Source organism: Galleria mellonella, unplaced genomic scaffold, assembly GCF_026898425.1.
Source record: "Galleria mellonella isolate WM207_F2 unplaced genomic scaffold, CSIRO_AGI_GalMel_v1 utg300, whole genome shotgun sequence".
Classification (NCBI taxonomy): Eukaryota; Metazoa; Arthropoda; class Insecta; order Lepidoptera; family Pyralidae; genus Galleria; species Galleria mellonella.
Genome location: NW_026442068.1, coordinates 4,304,399 through 4,323,601, shown reverse-complemented (window position 1 = coordinate 4,323,601; position 19,203 = coordinate 4,304,399). Strand labels below are relative to the sequence as shown.

Sequence of the window (19,203 nt, the reverse complement as noted above, 5' to 3'; positions counted from 1 at the left end):
AATATAATAACAGTAGATGCTAATTGCAATTTATTTGATATATTATAATATAAAAAATAATAAAATAGAAAAACTGTACTGTCAATCTTTACGTTTCCAGCCCTTTTTCTCAGGACTTTTCTTTATATAATAAATATAGTATTGATAAGTAAATAAATCATTATAACAATGATAATATTTTTTTCAAAAACAATTTATTTGGCATAATTAAAAGTCAATATAAGTAGAATTTCAATACTGCACAAAAGCGATTCATGCCTAAGTCGAAAGACTGCTTAAGTTCCTTTATTTCTCATAATAAAATCGAATTCTGTCACTAATAACAAAATCCTTAATATCCCGTCTCGTTTACTACTTGTTAGTGGCATAAAGGACAACACAAGCCGTTTGCCAGTTATAAAAAAAAACTTTTATTTGAATGGGCCACGTCACTTCGAATAAAAGATGTTTATATAAATTCTATGCAATCAGTTCATTCATATGCAATCAATTCATCATGCAAATGGAAACTTCATAAAAAATTTGATCTTTTATGATACCTACCGATATCAATATTTTTGGACAACAGCATATTATAAATTGTTTAAATACGACTGTGTAACACTATAAAAATTCCTTTATTTTTGTATCAATTTGTTGATACATTTAGATGGTTGCATAGACTTATTTTCCAATTTCGTTAATATTAACTAAATGCTGAGACCAATTGTAAATTTTAATAGAATTGTTTTCTTTTTTATGTATTTTATATACAAATAATAATTTCTGCAATGCAAAGATAAAATTAGTAATTTATTAACAAAACAATTTACACAATGAGTAGTTTTCATAAAGTTAATGACCTCCGTGTTTGTATAAACGGAACTAAATTAAAAAATAACCTACCTTTCATCTCTACAGGAATTCCATCACTAGATTGTGTTATTGGTAAAGTATTCTCTGCCACTATAAATCTTAGGGCACTGCCAGCCTTTCTTTGTCTAGAAACCACGTGAATTTTACTCTTAGGTACCTATTGTACAGTAGAACAGTTGCGTACAATTTAGAAAAACCACATTTATAAAAGTATAATAATGATGTATCTGCTTAATAAATACAATATTAAAGACCAATACATTTACATACATTATTTTATTTATTTATTTAATGAAGTACACCTACGACTTTTACATTTTACATGCTACTTAATCAATAACACAAAAATAATTTTACCTTATGTAAAAGTCTTTTACAGACGAACACATTCACTATTATAATATTTAATAATTGTTAACAATGACATTATCTGAACAATAAATAGATTAAGAGCTTGTCTAAAATTTTATTTAATAAGTTATATCTGCTGTTATACATTAATAGATGACCCCTGATTCACTTTTATAAAAAGTCAAAATTTATATAAATTTCATGATTGATCAAGCCCTTATGCACCAAAAAGTAACAAACAAAGACTTTTTCACAATTTTGTTTTCAATCAATGTTCTTTTTTTTTAATGGGTGAAAATGGATAATACCCCGTCCATGCTATCGGTATACACTGACGAGGCACCAGTGGAAGATGATAGGTGAGAATGAATGCAGCATAAGAATGAAAGCAGATCAGTTGATCCACCATGGTTTACAGGGGGAACTGCATGGAGGTCGACCTGAGAGGGTATATTGCTAACAATGGGGCTATTAGACCTCATTACTAACAATCCCTTTCCCTCCCCAAATTTTCTAGAAATATGTAAAATATACAACTGTTAATAATTGTTTTTTTTTTAGGTGGAGGTTTGCCTTCAGGCAGTATATTTGCAGTTGGTTAGTAATAAACTTATTAATAATTGTTAAAAATTAACTTTGTAGTAAGAAACTTATAATTTTTCATCAATATTTTTCAGAGGAGGATGTATTGGGTAATTATAGCAGAGTTCTTATGAAATATTTCCTTGCTGAAGGTGTTATATGCAAACATGATTTATTAATAGCATCTGCTGATGAAAACCCCAAAGACATTGTAAGTAATATTTACATTTAATATTACCCCTAACTATTACTTTTGATTATTATTAAAATGCACTAGTGTCACTGCTAATTTGTATAAACTGAATTGTGATTATTGTGTACTTTTGGATCCAGGATGTCTAGTGGTTAAGAATCACAATATAAAGTTATATTTATCTAATGCAAGTTAAGATATCAGGTCGACCTGATAGGGTATCTTACATTGTTACCCTCCACATATCCCCCTGGAGACTATATCTGTTAATTCTTGTGGAATTTATCATGGTCATGAATCCTGTCCATGTCCATGTCTGTACCAGTCCTGCTTTTATCATCATCTTTCAAGCCTCACTAGTGTCCTGCCAGCATATACCGATAGCACAGATGGAGTTACCATTCCATTATCTCTCATTAAAAAAAATATAAACAATTTTAGTCAGATTGGACAAAATGTGGCTAAACTTGGCCTAATTTGACTAAACTTAATTAAACAGGCCAAATTTAATCAAATATGACCAAGTAAACCAAATTTAATTAATCTGATCAATAATGGCCATTTTGTATTACGTCCAGTCAAGTTCAGTCAAGATTAGTAAATTTCAGTTAACTTCAGTGAAGTTTGGCTAAGTGTTTTGGAGTTTAGTACAGTTTGGCCAACTATGGTTCAATTTGGTCAGATTTGGCTAAATTTTACTATGTTTGAGCCAATGTGATGTGATGATTAGATTTTAATTGATAATAAACATTTAATTTAATTTTTGTAATCTATGTTTATTGTCAGATTGAATAAAATATTTCTATATTAAAAATTTTCTTTGCAAAAATTAAAAACGTGTCAACTTTTAAATTCGCAACATAAAGTGATTCACAAACAATATTCATATTGAATATGTAAAAACAGATATATTCAAATTGAAAATTGGATAAAAATAAATGTGACAACCCTTCCGACGAAAGTGACATGTGAACATATTTCTATGGATGATAAATCACTGTATGAAGACTTCTTACACTGTGATATTATGTTGAAAATTTAATTTTATCAAAATATAGTTAGATATTTAATAATAATTTCTTTTTTAAAAGATATTAAATGTACATAAGTTTATTGTAAATTTCTTTTATAGGTCCATGAATTACCACAACCATGCCTAGCACCCCCAGATGATGAAGTACGTGCAGCATCTCAAGGAATAGATAAGATGAAAATAGCTTGGAGATATGAGGGACTGAGTCAAGTGGAGTCATCTTTCGGCAGTAACACAACATTTGGACATCATTTTGACCTGAGCAAGCACATAGATGCTGATACAATTTCAAATAGTAATATCAGATATTGTAATCCTAATGTTGATGGACAAAATATAAATGGTAATTACATTTACATTATATATTGAATAATCAGAAATATTGTAATCAATATACAGACAATCTACAACATAGACATCACAGTATTGCTACAACTAGCAGTGCTTCTCTGGGCACCCCACAATGTGTGTGTATATATACATATATATGTTAAAAAATATTCCCATTATTCGCATATATAGACATTATTAAAAAATGAGCATAAATTAAAAAAAATAACACCTCTAAAAACACCGCTTCACAACAGAAATCAGTAAGTTGTTGTCTATGGTTTTGTTCAATTTGTTTGATACTATTTTGAAACTAAACCCGATTTAGATTGAAAAATAACATCCTAATATATGAATCCAATGAACTAATATCCTTTGCCTATTGAAAGTGTGAATGTCCGCTTTAATTTTTTTTTATTTACCAAAAAATAAAGAAAATTGAATACACTAGACGTGTAAGTTGCATTTATGCATATAGTATACGCTACTTACAAAAAAATTATGTAATTGATTCATTTTGAAAAATGTTAACATTTTCAAGATGATGCATGTTTTTATGAAAAGTTGTTTCATTTTATTTTATTTTTTGAAATTTAGAATAGCCAACATTAAACGGCTTATCAGATAATAGTAACTGTCCTATAAACAAACAAAATATACTGTGATGCCCATGATATCTCATACATTTTTACATTTTTTAAGACTATGGTGCTATACCTCTATATTCTGTGTTTTTTGGAGTACTATCCTTTTCAAGTGATGTTTTTGTAGCTACTAGTTACCAAATTGGAATCTACCTTTGTATATTTTAGGTTTCCAGAATAATCTATTTAGCAACCTGTTAAGTGAAATAAATAATACTATATCCCAAGAAGAATACCAGAGTGCCAGTAAAAACAACAAAAATATGCTTCGAATTGGCATACAATCTCTGGGATCACCTATTTGGATGGCAATGGACTGTGACGAGAGTGAAGTCGGAATTAGATATGGGCATGAATTGATAAAGTTCATCTACTGCCTTAGAGTAATGCTCCGGGACACAAATGCTGTAGCATTTATAACGATACCTTCACATTTGTTTGATGTAAGTTTGTTCAAATAGTTTCATAAGATTTCCGTAATACATATATAGAATTATAATAATATTGTATGTTTATTTATTTAAACATAACTATATTCTTATAATAATTCCGTTTTTGTTCAACAATATACCAGCGCGAGTTAGAATGTGGCGAAGTGCCTCGTTTAAAACAAGTTTTTAGAACATAGTATGTTTAGAATTTAGAATTGATGTGTGTAGTTTATCGTGAGGGTCAACAAGAATCACCTAAATATGTCAAATAAATTACTAGTAGTAATATTATTTTTTTAATGAAAAGGTCATTTTGTTTCATCATATTCATCCAGTAAATAAGTTTTTCTCAATAAAAAGATGTCAAAAAACGACGAAAACATTTTTAGCCTCCCGTACCAACATGACGGCTAAATACACGCATAGTAATCTGGAAGTTTAAATATTTGTTATTTACCTATTAATTTATGTATTGGGGAAAATATTTAGCTATTTATGGGTAGAATATTATCTGATATACGTAATCGATATGGATTTTTTACAATATATTCCATGAATACTTAACTTAGCCCGTTAGCCCTTAACTGTCCACTGCTGAATATGGCCTCCCCTTGGAGGCCTAATGGATGACAATGGAATGATGACCCTGCCTATGTTGTTGGTATACACTGGCAGGGCACCAGTAAGGGATGATTGGTGAAGATGAAAAGGCAGGTCAGCCTATCGTGACGAATTCAACGATAAATTAGTCACGATGGTTTTCAGGAGGAACCGCGTGGAATGACCTGATAGGGTATATTGATAGCAATGGGGACTAACCTCTCCATTACTAATAATCCCTTTCCCCCTCTTGGGGGTTTTGTCAATAGTTGCCACGCTTTGGCTTGGCATCTATTTTATTTACGAGTTTATTATTGTATCTATTAATGAAATTCATAAGGGCTAAGCTACGAGAACAGTAGGCTGATGATTGATTAATTTTATTGGTAATATACATATCTTTCAAGTACTAATTTTATTTCCTCAGGATGAACATGTAATGAAAAGAATAATTTATTCGGTGGACAATGCGGTGAAAATTGAATCTTTTGCTGGATCAAGTCGTGAGACAAACCCTGTTTATAAGGATTACCATGGCCTATTTCATATTACAAAATTATCAACACCCTTCTCATTAGTGCCTTTTATACCGCCGAGTCTGGATCTCGCATTCAAACTGAAAAGAAAAAAGTTCATCATAGAAAAGTTGCATTTGCCTCCAGGTAAGAAAGTATATACAGTAATCTATACTCGATAGTGGCAATAGTGTTCAGAGGGTTCTAAAACTATCCCGGGACAATATAAACCGACCTTCTTAAAATAGATAATTTGAGAAATAGAATAAATATGATAAAGATTGCGATAAATGGAAGAAAAGATAAGCTTTACAATCTATTTATATTTTTACTCCTAATTTCTTTAGGACAAACAGGGACAGTATCGGGATAGCTTAATAAAATAAGTAATAGTAATTTGCTTACATATATGAAAATTTAAAATTGTACTTTTATAATTTATGAAAAGTTTATTAAAAATTTCAATTGTCTTTGTACAGAACTACAAGAAACAAGTGAAAGAGAACAAGATGACATTACTGCAACACCACTCACTTGCGGAGGATTCAAGAAAAAAGATATTGATTTTTAAATGTTATAAATCTATATTAAGTAGGTGTATATACCTATTTATATGTATAAGTAATACATATTATATTAAATTGTTATTGAATAAATATTCCATCTAAAATTGTATAGTAATTTTCTAATATTTCTCTTCCTACGTGAGTTTGTAATAATTACGAGGTAGCTATTCTTAAGTACTTATTTATTATATAGTTGACGGTCGAAATAAAACCGATCTCCCACATTCACACGTTCGTATGTTGGAGTAACTCATGCATTAATTTTAAACAAAACTGCCTTAATTATTAGTCACCCCACCTGCTCAACGGAGCGCATCTCCCCAAAACCGGCGAATCTATTCAGTGTACGATGGCATATTCATGTGCTTGCAATAGTCGCGTGGTGGTCACGCCGCTTTCCGCGTTGTTGTTTATACACATTTTTCAATAAAAATCCAAACATTGCACACGTGACGCAATATTACATAGACTATTTGTATTGTCGACAATGAAGTGTACCAATTTTGCGAGCGCCAAAGCTCTTTTTGGATTTTTCAATACCATATTTTTCGTAAGTACATCATACATTATTGCTATTTGAAATAACACCGGTCGATTTGTATCACAAAGTTTTTGTTTCATGGTGCATTCTGTGTCAGTGAATAGTGATATCTGTTTATAGTTACAGATGATAAGTATATATTATTTGATATTTTAAATTTTTTTTTTTTTTAATAAAAGTATGAGATGCATGCGGCCCGACTTGTGGTATTAAATAATAACTCGCTACGCTAATCACAGCTGTAGCCATTTTTTTAATGAGTGATAATGGATTACCTCCGCCTGCACTATTTGTATACGCTGACGGGGCACCTGTGAGAGATAATAGGTGAAGGTGAAACAGTTGGCCCATCGTAACAAATTCAACAATCCAGTTTCCAGGGGAAACCGCAAGAAGTAGACCTAATACAGTTTAATGTTTGCAATGGGGTTACTAGTGCTCATTACTGACAATCCCTTTTTGTCCCCGACGAAAGCAGATCAATTAGCCCAACGTGATTAATTCCATAAGAATTAACCATGATAGTTTCCAGGGAAACCGCGTAGAGTTGGACCTGCTAAGCTAGCAATGGAGCTGTTTTATCCTCATTACTAACTATCCCTTCCCCCACCACAGCTGTACTCATGTCCATAGTCCCATTAACGCCTGCATAACGACTGGCATGGATATGAATACTGACAGATATAGATAGTACTGTTGTAGATAGGTTGAATCAAAATACTACCCTCCTTGACCAACTCTCCTTTGAAAAGTTCCTTTTGTTTCCATTCCAACATACGTAGATAATTTTCTAACGCTGTTTCCTTACTGTGTACACAACAATACTTATAGGCATGCGGTTTTGCTGAAGTGATATGCGGATTTCTGCTGCTATGTGACTCACAGAGGATTCTTCTCTCCCGTTTGTTGGCAACACCCGAGGGCGACTTTGATCAGCCACCCTTCTATTACCTAGCTTTGGGCCTTTTAGCAGCCGGGCTCATCGTATGTGCGACCGCTGCTTTGGGATGTTGGGCTACTTATTTACCGGGATACATCATACTAACACTGGTAAGCATATAAACTAAACTAAACAATAAAATTGTAATTGAACAATATCCGTACATAGCCATGTACTCCCAACATAGAATAGGCCACCCCTTCCTTTCCCGTGGATGTCGTAAGAGGCGAATAAGGAAGGGTGAGGGCTAGGCATCAACATCCCTCTTAAACAGTCTTTAAAGCCTCACTGCGGTTGCCAATCCGCCTGCCAAGCATGACAACTACTGGCAAACCCCCATAAGGGGAGGACTTATGTTTAGCAATGGACAGTTAAAGGTTGATACGATAATATCTGTACATGGAAGATTTAAGAAAAACAGTTGTATGTATGTTTTACCTTGATAGGCCATCTAGAATTGGTCTATCTAATTGATTTCCTACCTTGATAACAACACGTACGAAGTAGCGATCAAAAAGCTTGTTTAAAATCAAATTATTTAATTTTATTGCATCAGTTACTAAGAAGTTAGTAAATTATTAAGGTGAAGTAAAGCAAAAGGTGATCTTATTACAACGCAATCTCTTCCATACACCTTTTGGGTAGAGGCCATTAAGAAAATTTATATCTTTCATTTCGAGTAATATAGCGTGCAATGGAGAAAGAAGTCATTGTAAAAATGGATAAATATTTCAAAAATACCTAATATAGTTCTAATATACATACCTATTAGTATTATACTCGTTTATATAAAAAAAGGTTAAAAATTTGCTATTTTATATAGTTGATTTATTTTTTACCATAATTCATTATCTCTTAATTATGCTGGTAGACATTGATAAATCGGGTGTTACGTTTACTACAACAATAGTAGTAGACAAATTGCTGACTACACGCTCAAACGGCTAAATGGTTTTTGAATGAACTGATGACACGCAAGCAAAGTCGCAGGAAACAGCTAGTTTTTAATAATTTGAATGCTCGCTATAATATTACATCTTTCCCTTGTATTTTTGTATTGAGATATATTAGTATATTTGTTTTTTTTTTTTCAGTACTTCCTAATAGTGTTAACATTATTGTTATGCGAGTGCGCTAGTGGAGTCCTAGTGGCAATCTGGCCGCGCTGCCTGGGACTCCAGAGCAGCCGAGGCGGCGCTGTGGGCGCGTTACAGTCGTACTATGCACTGCCCGACTACGAACACTTCACGGCCGCCGTTGACCTCGCCCAAACAGAAGTATGTTACTCGTACCTAATTATAATAGTATATTTCTATTTAAAAAAAGTTATTAGTTAAAATTGTGTACATATATATCATATAATATACATAATGTTCTTATAATTTTCTACGAACTGTGATGATACTACAGCATGAGGTTGCTTAAAAAAGGGATAACAGCGTTTCTTCAGAGATAGCAACATTCTCCTAATACTGCAGGCTCAAGTAACCAGTTACTATCAGGCGGACAAATGCACCTTAATGGTATTTTAAAAAAATGCTAAATATAATGCTAAATAAAAATGCTCAAAAAACTATTCGAAGGTAAGTCGAGTATTACACACGCCGTCATAAATAAATGACGAACACAAAAATTTAAAATGTATTTTTTGACAGACAAAAGTCGACAGGTCTCTTATTGGGATTGCAGTCATATTTAACGGAAATTTCCAGTATCCACGAGAAAAAGCTATTGTTCAATAATTCCAAATCGACTTTTGTTCCAGTTGGGATGTTGCGGCATGACTAGTGCCCGTAACTACGACATGTCAGTCTGGCAACTGCGACGGTTGGGCCCTCGCGGCATGTCGGTACCGCTCACTTGCTGCGTGCAGTACGAAAACAGTGTCTCTTATCTTAACCCAGCACCGGTGAACCAGTCACGCTGTCAAGAAATACAACCCAATCCACAATTTAGGTATCTTCCGGTATGTATATTTAATTGCTTACGAGGGTAACAATTTAACATAAGGTCTCCTGATAATAAGTGGCCATTACATGTTGTGCACGTTTGCGTGATGTGAATCATTGTGACAAGATTTTATTTAAGACACAGTCACTACTCATAAATAATAATAATTTCACTATCATAACTTATGTATTCCTTAAACTGCTTAGCTGCTTAGTAGTAGATAAAGGCGGAACAGACAACTCTGACTAAAATGTCCATCTAATAATATATTGTTGGTGTCAGTTTTGTTAATATGTAATCGATGACTTAAGAAATTGTTGTGTATATCTGTAATTGGTATAAATGCAAGATGCAAGACCTGTATATCAATTAAAATTAATGTCTGTATTTACACTGTTGATGTAACTTTTAAAAATAAGTAAATAAATTATTTATTTTCACGTTAGGCGCCTGTTCTTACTAGCAACATACCTGTCTCTATTTAAATAAGGGCGGATGTCTATTTGACTTCAAAGTACACATACACAAATGCAAATATGATGTTGTATATGAAAAAATCGATAATTTAAAATTATGTATTACTAATCCACCATTAAAATTATGTTTTCAGGGGTGTCTCGATAGACTTGAAGAGTGGTATCAGGAACAATATCTTATTTTCATGCTGGGCCTTTTTGTAGTAGCTGTCTTCAAACTCGGTATATTACTAAGCACAGTATTCTCATGTATCCGCCTTAGGAAACGGAGACAAAATATTCGTTCATTTGTAATGAAATCTATGGACAACAAGAGAAATGAAAATATTTACGAAAGCAAAATGGGCAGTTTGCACGAAGAACCCATAACGGCAAAGTATATCCAGCCAAACAACTTCTATAGCCCACGCGTAAGAAACCCAAGGATCTTCCATAACAAGCCCAATGAGATGGTATGAGAATTAGCAGCGGAGATAAATTCTTTAGAGAGGAAACTGGAAAAATTCTCAGACTATTTATACAAACATCAAGCAGACTCAATTATGTGGTAAAAATCGTGATAAGTATATCATAAATGATAAAAATCTTACCTCATCATACTATTCTTAGAAGAATCTATTACTTACAAAAAAAACTGATGTGCCATATCAAATTAAGTTTTAAAACAATTATAGTTATGATCTTTGGTTTGTATAAAGGCTGGGAATAAAGCTTTTTATGAAACCCAGACTGTAATAAACTGGTCGCATAATGAAATGTTCGCTATAATTTGATTGAACATTTTCATCGTCGAAGAAAGTTATTATACTCAAAGACTGCTTAGTTGTTATATTTAATTGTTCTCTAAAGTATTTACTCCGTTATTATTTGTCAATGTGTTCAAAAATAAGTTTATGTTTGAAATCTCATTAAATTAATGCTGAAGGAAAAATGGGAATGTTTTTCGAATTTATATGAATATCCAGATATTTAATGCATGGTGTAGTTTAAGCATTTTAAAAATATTAATATACAAAGACATTGTACATTAAAATCTACTCAATTATAAGAATCTTATAAGCCACATGATGATTTAAAATAAATATTGGCATCCATAAATCGTAAAAAGTAACAGACTTTGTCGTCTATAGCTTATATTAAAAAAATAATGATTCCAAATATTAAATTTTGAACATCTGACATGTTTAGAACCGTTGCAAGATATTTGTCTATATTCATCTCTTTAGGATTAATTGCACACTGCACAGTAAAAATTTTAATAAAATTTAGATTTTACTAAAGATTTTATTTATGTTTAGTTTTTCGTTTTGTAAAATATAAAGTAAATAAAATATATGTGTAAAATATTAAGTAAATAAAACTGCAAATTTCAATATGCAATATTATTTCAAAAGAATGATCAAAAATTGGTCCTAAAGTTAAAACATTGTTAACAATGGCTCTGGAATGTTACATTCGTTCACAATTGGTTTTTATCTGATTTTCAGGAAAGTGGAATCCCATTTCATTACGACGATTCTGAGCCATTCAATAAGATATTGGTTATGTTTAGAGATCCGATACTATATTCTGCGCATTATAACATAAAGTGGGTGACAGATAGGTTCTTATATGAGAAAAAAATACTAAAACGTAACTTAAGGACTCAACAAAACATTTGATCGTGAGCAAGAATCCATAATTATATTGACTTCTAGCAGAGTAAAGAAGAGTAGTTTATCTTCATATAGCGGATACCAAGTGCAGCTCATATGTGTCGAATCAGTATGGGCGCAACGTAACGTGTACGCTGTTATAATATCTCTGGAAACTAAGGACACATGGATGGGGCTCTCGCTCGTTGCGTGCACGCCCTGTCGGCAATCGGTCAATGACATTACATATCGAATGTACCGCATCGAATGAATGTCCGACTATGCGATTATTAGAAATTAATTTTTATGTATGAATATGACCAATTAGGTCATTATTTGATAGTTTATTATATTTTTTTACTTAAAAAAGTATAGTGGGTAATTTTTTTTTATACTTGGCATAAGTATTCTAATAAATTTTTCGTAACACAAACAATAATATTTTTAAAAAGGTAATTAAAAATAAGGTTTAATTTTTTTTTACATTAATAAAAAAAATAAATTTTTACTTTATTAATGTAATAAAAAAACATTTTTTTACTAAAATAATATGCCAAGCATGAAAAAATATACATAACAACTTCTAAAATTACGAAATTTTAAACTATTTCAAAACATAATTTTAAACTTCCAGACTACCCAAACATAATATTAAATTCTAAAAAAGATGACCCTAGTGACGTAACAGTCGTCCTCAATGTTAATCGAAATAGACAATAGAGTCCCCTAAATGGCTATAGTTAAACTACTCTCCTCTAATTCTACTCTAAAAATTTCACGAATATTTTTTTCTTTTGCTAGAAAACTACCAAAATCTCAGTTGTCACCCGAACTACGCTATAAAGCGCGGTATATAATTGGATATTTAATGGACTGTTCAGACAAGGGACAGTTCTTGGGGTGCTTTTCATTAGTTTTTTTTTTTTTACAATAGAGAATTTCTAGTACCTCGTGTGTGATATGAATGTTATTTAAACAATTTTTTTTACAACACAGGGGGCAAACGAGCATGCGACTCAACAGTTCCATTACAACGAATATTAAAAGTACCCTCAAACACCGTCCCCCGTCTGAGTAGACATGGCATCAGAATCGTGTCCTATATTTTATTTACATTTTAACTTTTTTCTTCATATAATTAAAATTAAATTTCTCAAAAGTTTCCTTTACAATTCAATAAGATGGATTTTTTTCAAAACAACATAAAAGACAGGTAATAAATAATAATAACGTTATAATCAGTGAAAAATTGGCAAATTTATCATTTTGTATACTCACTTTTAGTTTTATAACATTGACAAATTTCAGCTGCCACGTAATTTTATGTTGCCTTGATTTGTTTATAATAACATATCATGGTTAAGTCCGAAATAAACAATATATTGTATCACATGACTATAATATAATTATTATAATTGACTGTCTTTATTTTGAATTATATTGTAAAGGAATCTCTAAGGTGTCTCACAACATAATACATCATTGTCAAAAAGTCCACAATTACAATAAAATATCTGTATAATGTAGATAATAAACATTGGCATTAAAACCATAATTCGTTGATGAAATAAAAAACCAACGTCCTACAATTCCAGAATCTTCGAAACCTCATCCTAAGTGATACATGAGATCCTTAACAATAACAATAATCTATTTTAATAATTGATTCTATTTAACCTATTGACCATTGAGACCGACATCACAGTATAATCTACTATTTATCTTAGGTACAGGAATGATAATACAATAAATCATAAAATTTATATTTGCACTATAATAGAATAATGTAATAATAAAAAAATTGGCCGCTGCCAGGCGGAAAGTAAATTTTATATGTAACTTTATGTTTTTTACTGAAAGTTAACACATAAAATATTAAAGGACGGCCAGAGGAAAGAAATAAATAATAAGTAACTCATTTTTATATTATATTAAACTATTGCCCCCAATAGCTACACCATATTGTGTAAAATTAAACTGTTTGTGAATAAAATATTATTAAAATAGTGGATTATAATGTTGTTTGTGCTTCACTTCTTACCACTACCGTAATATCTGTAATAAAAATGCATTAACCTACTGTCGGCATATTGAAATATTCCATTTCAATCGCGTGGGAATACTCTTGACTGTTCTGATGTTACGATATCATTATATTAAACAAACGTCTTAAAATTACAATAAAATATTTACAAAAGAAATATTAACAATCGTAAGTATAAATACTATGAAATGGATATTTTCACAATAAATATTCTATAAAACAATGTATTCGACAGTGCTAAAAGACGTCGGAAGTTTATTTAGCTTAACACATAATATCTTTAACCCACATTAAACTCTGATGTTAAATTCCTGTTTGAAAACTTTGGTCATACTTGTTATAGATTGGTCGTGTTCTTTTTGAATGTTTTAAATCTTTTCAGAATATAAACATATCCAAAAGGATACCTAATACGAATTGACTATAAATAGATCAAATTATTAGATTTTTTTTTCACTTCTAACATATTTAAAGTATGCCATTCAAAAAGGAATTATCAAGGGAATTCAGTAATTCCTGTGCGGTGAGGTTGCTGGCGTCCGTGGAAGGCATGTTGTCAAGGAAGTCCAAGTTGAATTCGGCAGTTTGTCCCGTAAAGGAAGACGTATTATGGAGGGAAGGGAATGAGTGCTGACCATTCTGGGTCTGCATGGGTCCATTCTGTGGTATCATGGAGTTCTGTTGTTGCATAGGACTGCTTTGCGTGTGCATTGGTCCGGCCTGTCCCTGCATAGGCCCATTTTGCATGGGGCTGCTTTGATGTGTATTCCCCATGCCTGTGATACCGCCCTGTTGCATTGACATGTTCTGCGATTGACTCATATTGATATTTGGCATCTGTGAAATAAACAACACATTAATATTCTAAATTAATTCATAATTAATACACGATGAACCTAGGGCCATTTTAGTTCATCTTTTTTTTTATATTTTTGCATTCACATTATAAAAAGTAATAGTATCGATTGAAGAAGATAACTTACCTGTCCTTGAACATTCATCATTTGATTTTGTTGCATAATTAAATGTGACATTGGAGACTGCTGTTGACTGGAAGTCCTGCAAAAAATAAAAATATTTACGTAAGTCATTAAAATATATATGTAATTAATTAAGAGACTGCGAGTTGATAAAAACGGCAAAGCATTTTTTTTTGTCATGAAATTCGAGCTGATTTGACCACAATCTCACCTTATGTTAAATACTGACGTGAACTAAGATGGTGCACACAAACTCAAAGCCCGTTCACTTCTAGCCTTGAAAAACTTCCAGACTATAAGATACATAAATCGACTTTCCTCAGTAAAATTCTATAATATTCCTCACCTCTGTTGTTGATGTTGCATCAATTGCTGCTGTTGTAAACGAACTTGCTGTAACTGCATTTGTTGTTGCTGCGTCATCCCACCACCACCCATGGCGCCCATACCGAAACCTATATGAGAAAATGTATCTAAATTATCCTCCATTATAATCTTATTACACTAAAGTTTGTAATCATCTTTGATAGTCAATCATAATTATAAGGTAGGTATTTAGTATAAATATTATTTATTTAAACATTTGGAATAAAAAAAGGAACACACTGAACGGCGCATTAGTTAGATGTGATTTTTTTATCAGTTTCAGTATTTCCGGTTTTATTTGTTGATTGTCGATTTCCAGTAACATATCTTTTTAACATAATTTGTATGATACTTATAGCAAATTGTAACATGATTATTAACTTTTGAATTATGACAGAACTATTATGTATCATCCTAGAGATGCCCTAGAGTTATTCTTTATGGTATTTATGGAAAAAAACCCTACATTCAGCATTGGACAATGAAAAGCCGAAATAATATGAATAGCTGATAAATAGATTGATTCATTCTACCAGAGAAATGTTGATGATGAAATAGAATCGTTTGCCAGGATTTGGTTGCCAGTGAGGATAAGACTTGAATCATGTATAATTATTGTACAGTAGTACACCAAGGTACCTTGGTGATGATGAGGAAATTGCTGCCGGGCTGCGGCTTGTTGCTGCATAAGGACGTGACGCCACTCGGGCGAGTACTGGCGCGCGTGTGGCGGGAAGGGTCGCGGCGCGGCGGCGGCGGCTCGTCTGGGACCCACGCCGACCCCCACAGCGCCCACACCGCCCACCGAACCGCCCGCGGCGCCGCCCACAAACCGGGCCTTGTACTCAGGCGGCGGCGGTCGCATCTGCTGTTGTTGAGCTCGTAGCATTTGCTGTTGCTGTTGTTGAAGCATCTTCGCTTGTTGTTCACGAGATAAACCCGCCGCTGCTACGCCTACAATTAATGTAAAAACAATTATTATTTTCATATATATATACCTACACTATGTATCATCTGTTGTATTATTCAATAGTTTTTGCTATTTCAAAAAATATTTTACACATTTAATGTTGACTGAAATGACAATAAAGTAACTTCATGGGAAAAAGCGTAAAATACGCACAGACGAGGAGCAATTTACGGCGTATATTTTAACTTAAATAGAACAAAGATGCCTCTACAAAACGTGCATGACTCCGTGGCAGGACAAGAATTTTATCCTCTGCGCTAAAAATCCCCTATCTGTTCTAATACAACATAATGATGGATTACCAAGTGGTTGCGGCGGGCCTGGGCCGGGCGCGGTGGGCTGTTGCGCGGTCCCCGCTGGCCGAGTACGCATTCCTTGGGAAAAGTTTATACTCTGTGACTGTGACATTGAGTACGATTCACACCCGCTACCTGCAAAATATGAAAATAATCAACTATATTTTGATCTCTTCACAGGAACCTTGTCTTTTGTCGTGTATGTTACTTTTCAATTATAGCATATACAGCTACAGCTTATGTAAAATAGTGACCTATGCGGTGATAGATAAAGATGCAATGTCAATAGTTTTTTTCCTTTCCAGGATGTTGTAAGATAGAAAAAAGGGAATAAATACATAAAGAGGAGGAAAATTTGTAATAAAACCAAATAGCATGCTATCTGGCCTGCATAGTAATAGTAGATTAATGTTCTCCTCCTATGAGAGAGAGTCCCATGATATGACCCTTTGAGAATGACGTTTCATTAATATTGTCACTAGATTCCAATTATTATTTTAATTTCCCTTTTCATTACATTTTATATACCTAATTATATATATGGACTAATGGAGTGTGTATCTACCACACTCCATTAGTCCGATTCCTACTAAAACAGAAATTGCAACATTAGTATTAAGCATACAATTAATTACAGACCAAATATAAACGATAATATATTTGCCACAAATTAGATATATCGTATACATAGACACCTATATTAATACTATATTCATCTCTATCAACATTTATTTATACTATTAAAAAAAATTTTTTGCTATTATTATAATATATGTTTATACCTAATGAAAACATTCCTAGAAAAAGCATCGTAGATACAACAATGTTGCGACAAACATCCGATTTGTAATAGTTTATTTTTATGTTTTACATTCATAAGTGAAATATGGTATATTTCACGTATTGTATAATTTTTGTTTATTTGCGACGATAAGATTTACTTATCGATTACCTCAGTGGCGTTTCGCAATTCATTGCAACTCTTATAATCCAATCTTAGAGAAACTTACATAATATTATACCCACATATTAAAACCTGTATTTGTGGAATTATAATTGTTTTTAAATTGTGTAATCCTACAAACACGTCACGAAATTTCGATTAAGGTACTACATTCTTTTACGTATTTAGTAAAGGTAACTGATGTTAATATATGTATATAAAGCAAACAAGGTGACAGCCTGCCTCTTCGATTAGTGATGATCTTTATTATGAACTATCAAGGACATCATAGAACATATTATGTTGCATTTTAAAATTTAATACAAAGGTATAAAAATTTGGTACAATGACCATCTTAAAGGGAATACATATACCTGATTTATATAATTTAAAATAAATTAACCTAAATGCAAATACTGCAAGAATAAAATATTCATCTACGTGTACGAATGCGGATATCGTGCCCTGACTAAATGCCTACTTAGCACAGTGTGGTGCGCTACCGATGTTTACCTTGATGATGTTGCGGCGAGGGCGTCCCCTGGTGCTGGAAGCTAGCATACATGCCCTGCTGCGCTGCCACCGACACGTGCCCGCCGCCGCCCCCCGCGCCGCTCACCTGCATGTGCTGCGCAGCTGACACCTAACAAACATGTACACGCCACGTAAATATACAAATTCCAATACTGGCTAACGCATAAAATGAAATCAATTTTGAAGCATCATTCTCTAAAACTAATATTTCAATTTGATGTCACAAAGAAACTTATTCTAAGAACCGATAAAAACTATTAGTAGATTCGCGTCAAAACTGCCTTTATATTCAATTCCTAATGGACCATACTATAGAATAGTTTCTGTTCGCGACATTATTTGTATATATCGTAATTTATAGTTGTTAAGTCCCTAGTTAATCGTTTCTGTATTCTGTTATTTTATATAGATTTACATAGATTTAAGATAGTGTAAGTTAAATAAAGTATTCCTTTGCGTGTTGTCGTTATTACCTACGAATAGAAATTGTAATAATAAATAGAATTAAGACATTGTAAATTGAAATAAAATAAATAAATAGACGCTATAGAGTACCGATCTGAAGAGACACGCGTCTCGTTCATTTTCGCCCCGTCCCGCTCGCACAGATCGCTATCGCGAGTTGAAAACGTTATCGTGCGAGCGGGCGGGTATAAAGATAGGCCGCCTCTCGTCGAGCGGCATTCGCTTCCGGGCAGCGACGCACTACACTCGAGAAGAAATAGGACAAGAAGAAAAAATACTCTCTTCAGACGGTACCGGAGGCTTCAGAATAGTAATCCCTGTGTTTCACTCCAGCCTGAACCAACGCCCCTACAGTCCACGCTCACCGAACGGCAGTCCACACCGTTCAGTTTCATTAAGCTATAAATTTAAAACTATCACTTTAGAGACGACACAGCGATTTGTCTTAACCGAAGGTTCCCAACATAGGAGATAAAGGCCTTGTATGGACGCATTCAGGAGGGCAGTAGAAACTTAACCGTTAAATTTTCGAGTCATTTGATTTTACACAGACGTTTTTATTCAGGATGAATTTTGAATCATTTAAGAAAATGTTCTACCGGTGAAACTAAACATTTTTCCAAAGAAACAATACTAAAACAGCACCAACCTAGGCGTCAAATTAGTATAGAAAGGTCACAACATTTTGTTGTTATACGACTTATGTCTCTTTTGGAAATTTCTTCAGTTTCAGTGGTAAACCAATATGCTAATGATTTCTATTTCTCCTGTATAAATGAACACTAAAAAGGGATTTCTTAAAATATTTTCGGGCATAAAAGATAATGGGATTGCCTAGGCAATAGCTAGTACTCTACTACAAATAGTATGTATAAAACTAATATTGAGAATTTTTAATTTCAATGATAGTTCTAAACTAAATTTAAAAAAATTATGTTTAGAACATTTATAAAATAGTTTCCAG

General features: G+C 32.8%; 3 protein-coding genes across 3 annotated transcripts in view; 2 read left to right on the top strand and 1 right to left on the bottom strand.

Moving 5' to 3' along the window:
- The first annotated feature begins 687 nt into the window (after window positions 1-687).
- Window positions 688-6,207, top strand: LOC113523435 (elongator complex protein 4). Its single transcript, XM_026909414.3, has 7 exons — window positions 688-927; window positions 1,768-1,803; window positions 1,884-1,999; window positions 3,114-3,357; window positions 4,157-4,431; window positions 5,447-5,681; window positions 6,014-6,207. The coding sequence occupies exons 1-7, from the start codon at window positions 816-818 to the stop codon at window positions 6,103-6,105; spliced, it is 1,110 nt and encodes a 369-aa protein (XP_026765215.1). The 5' UTR covers window positions 688-815; the 3' UTR covers window positions 6,106-6,207.
- A 107-nt stretch (window positions 6,208-6,314) lies between these two features.
- On the top strand, window positions 6,315-10,703 carry LOC113523494 (CD151 antigen). The gene is made up of 5 exons (XM_026909477.3): window positions 6,315-6,650; window positions 7,473-7,691; window positions 8,676-8,858; window positions 9,347-9,547; window positions 10,142-10,703. The coding sequence occupies exons 1-5, from the start codon at window positions 6,588-6,590 to the stop codon at window positions 10,463-10,465; spliced, it is 990 nt and encodes a 329-aa protein (XP_026765278.2). The 5' UTR covers window positions 6,315-6,587; the 3' UTR covers window positions 10,466-10,703.
- A 671-nt stretch (window positions 10,704-11,374) lies between these two features.
- The window catches only part of LOC113523360 (neurogenic protein mastermind-like), a 40,924-nt gene continuing 33,095 nt past the window's right edge, over window positions 11,375-19,203 (bottom strand). Inside the window, exons 4-9 of the mRNA XM_026909300.3 lie at window positions 17,754-17,883; window positions 16,304-16,432; window positions 15,671-15,985; window positions 15,012-15,120; window positions 14,669-14,744; window positions 11,375-14,522 (exon numbers count right to left, since the gene is read on the bottom strand). Coding sequence (XP_026765101.2) covers window positions 14,154-14,522; window positions 14,669-14,744; window positions 15,012-15,120; window positions 15,671-15,985; window positions 16,304-16,432; window positions 17,754-17,883 — 1,128 coding nt within the window. The 3' untranslated portion in view covers window positions 11,375-14,153. The remainder of the gene's footprint in view (window positions 14,523-14,668; window positions 14,745-15,011; window positions 15,121-15,670; window positions 15,986-16,303; window positions 16,433-17,753; window positions 17,884-19,203) is intronic.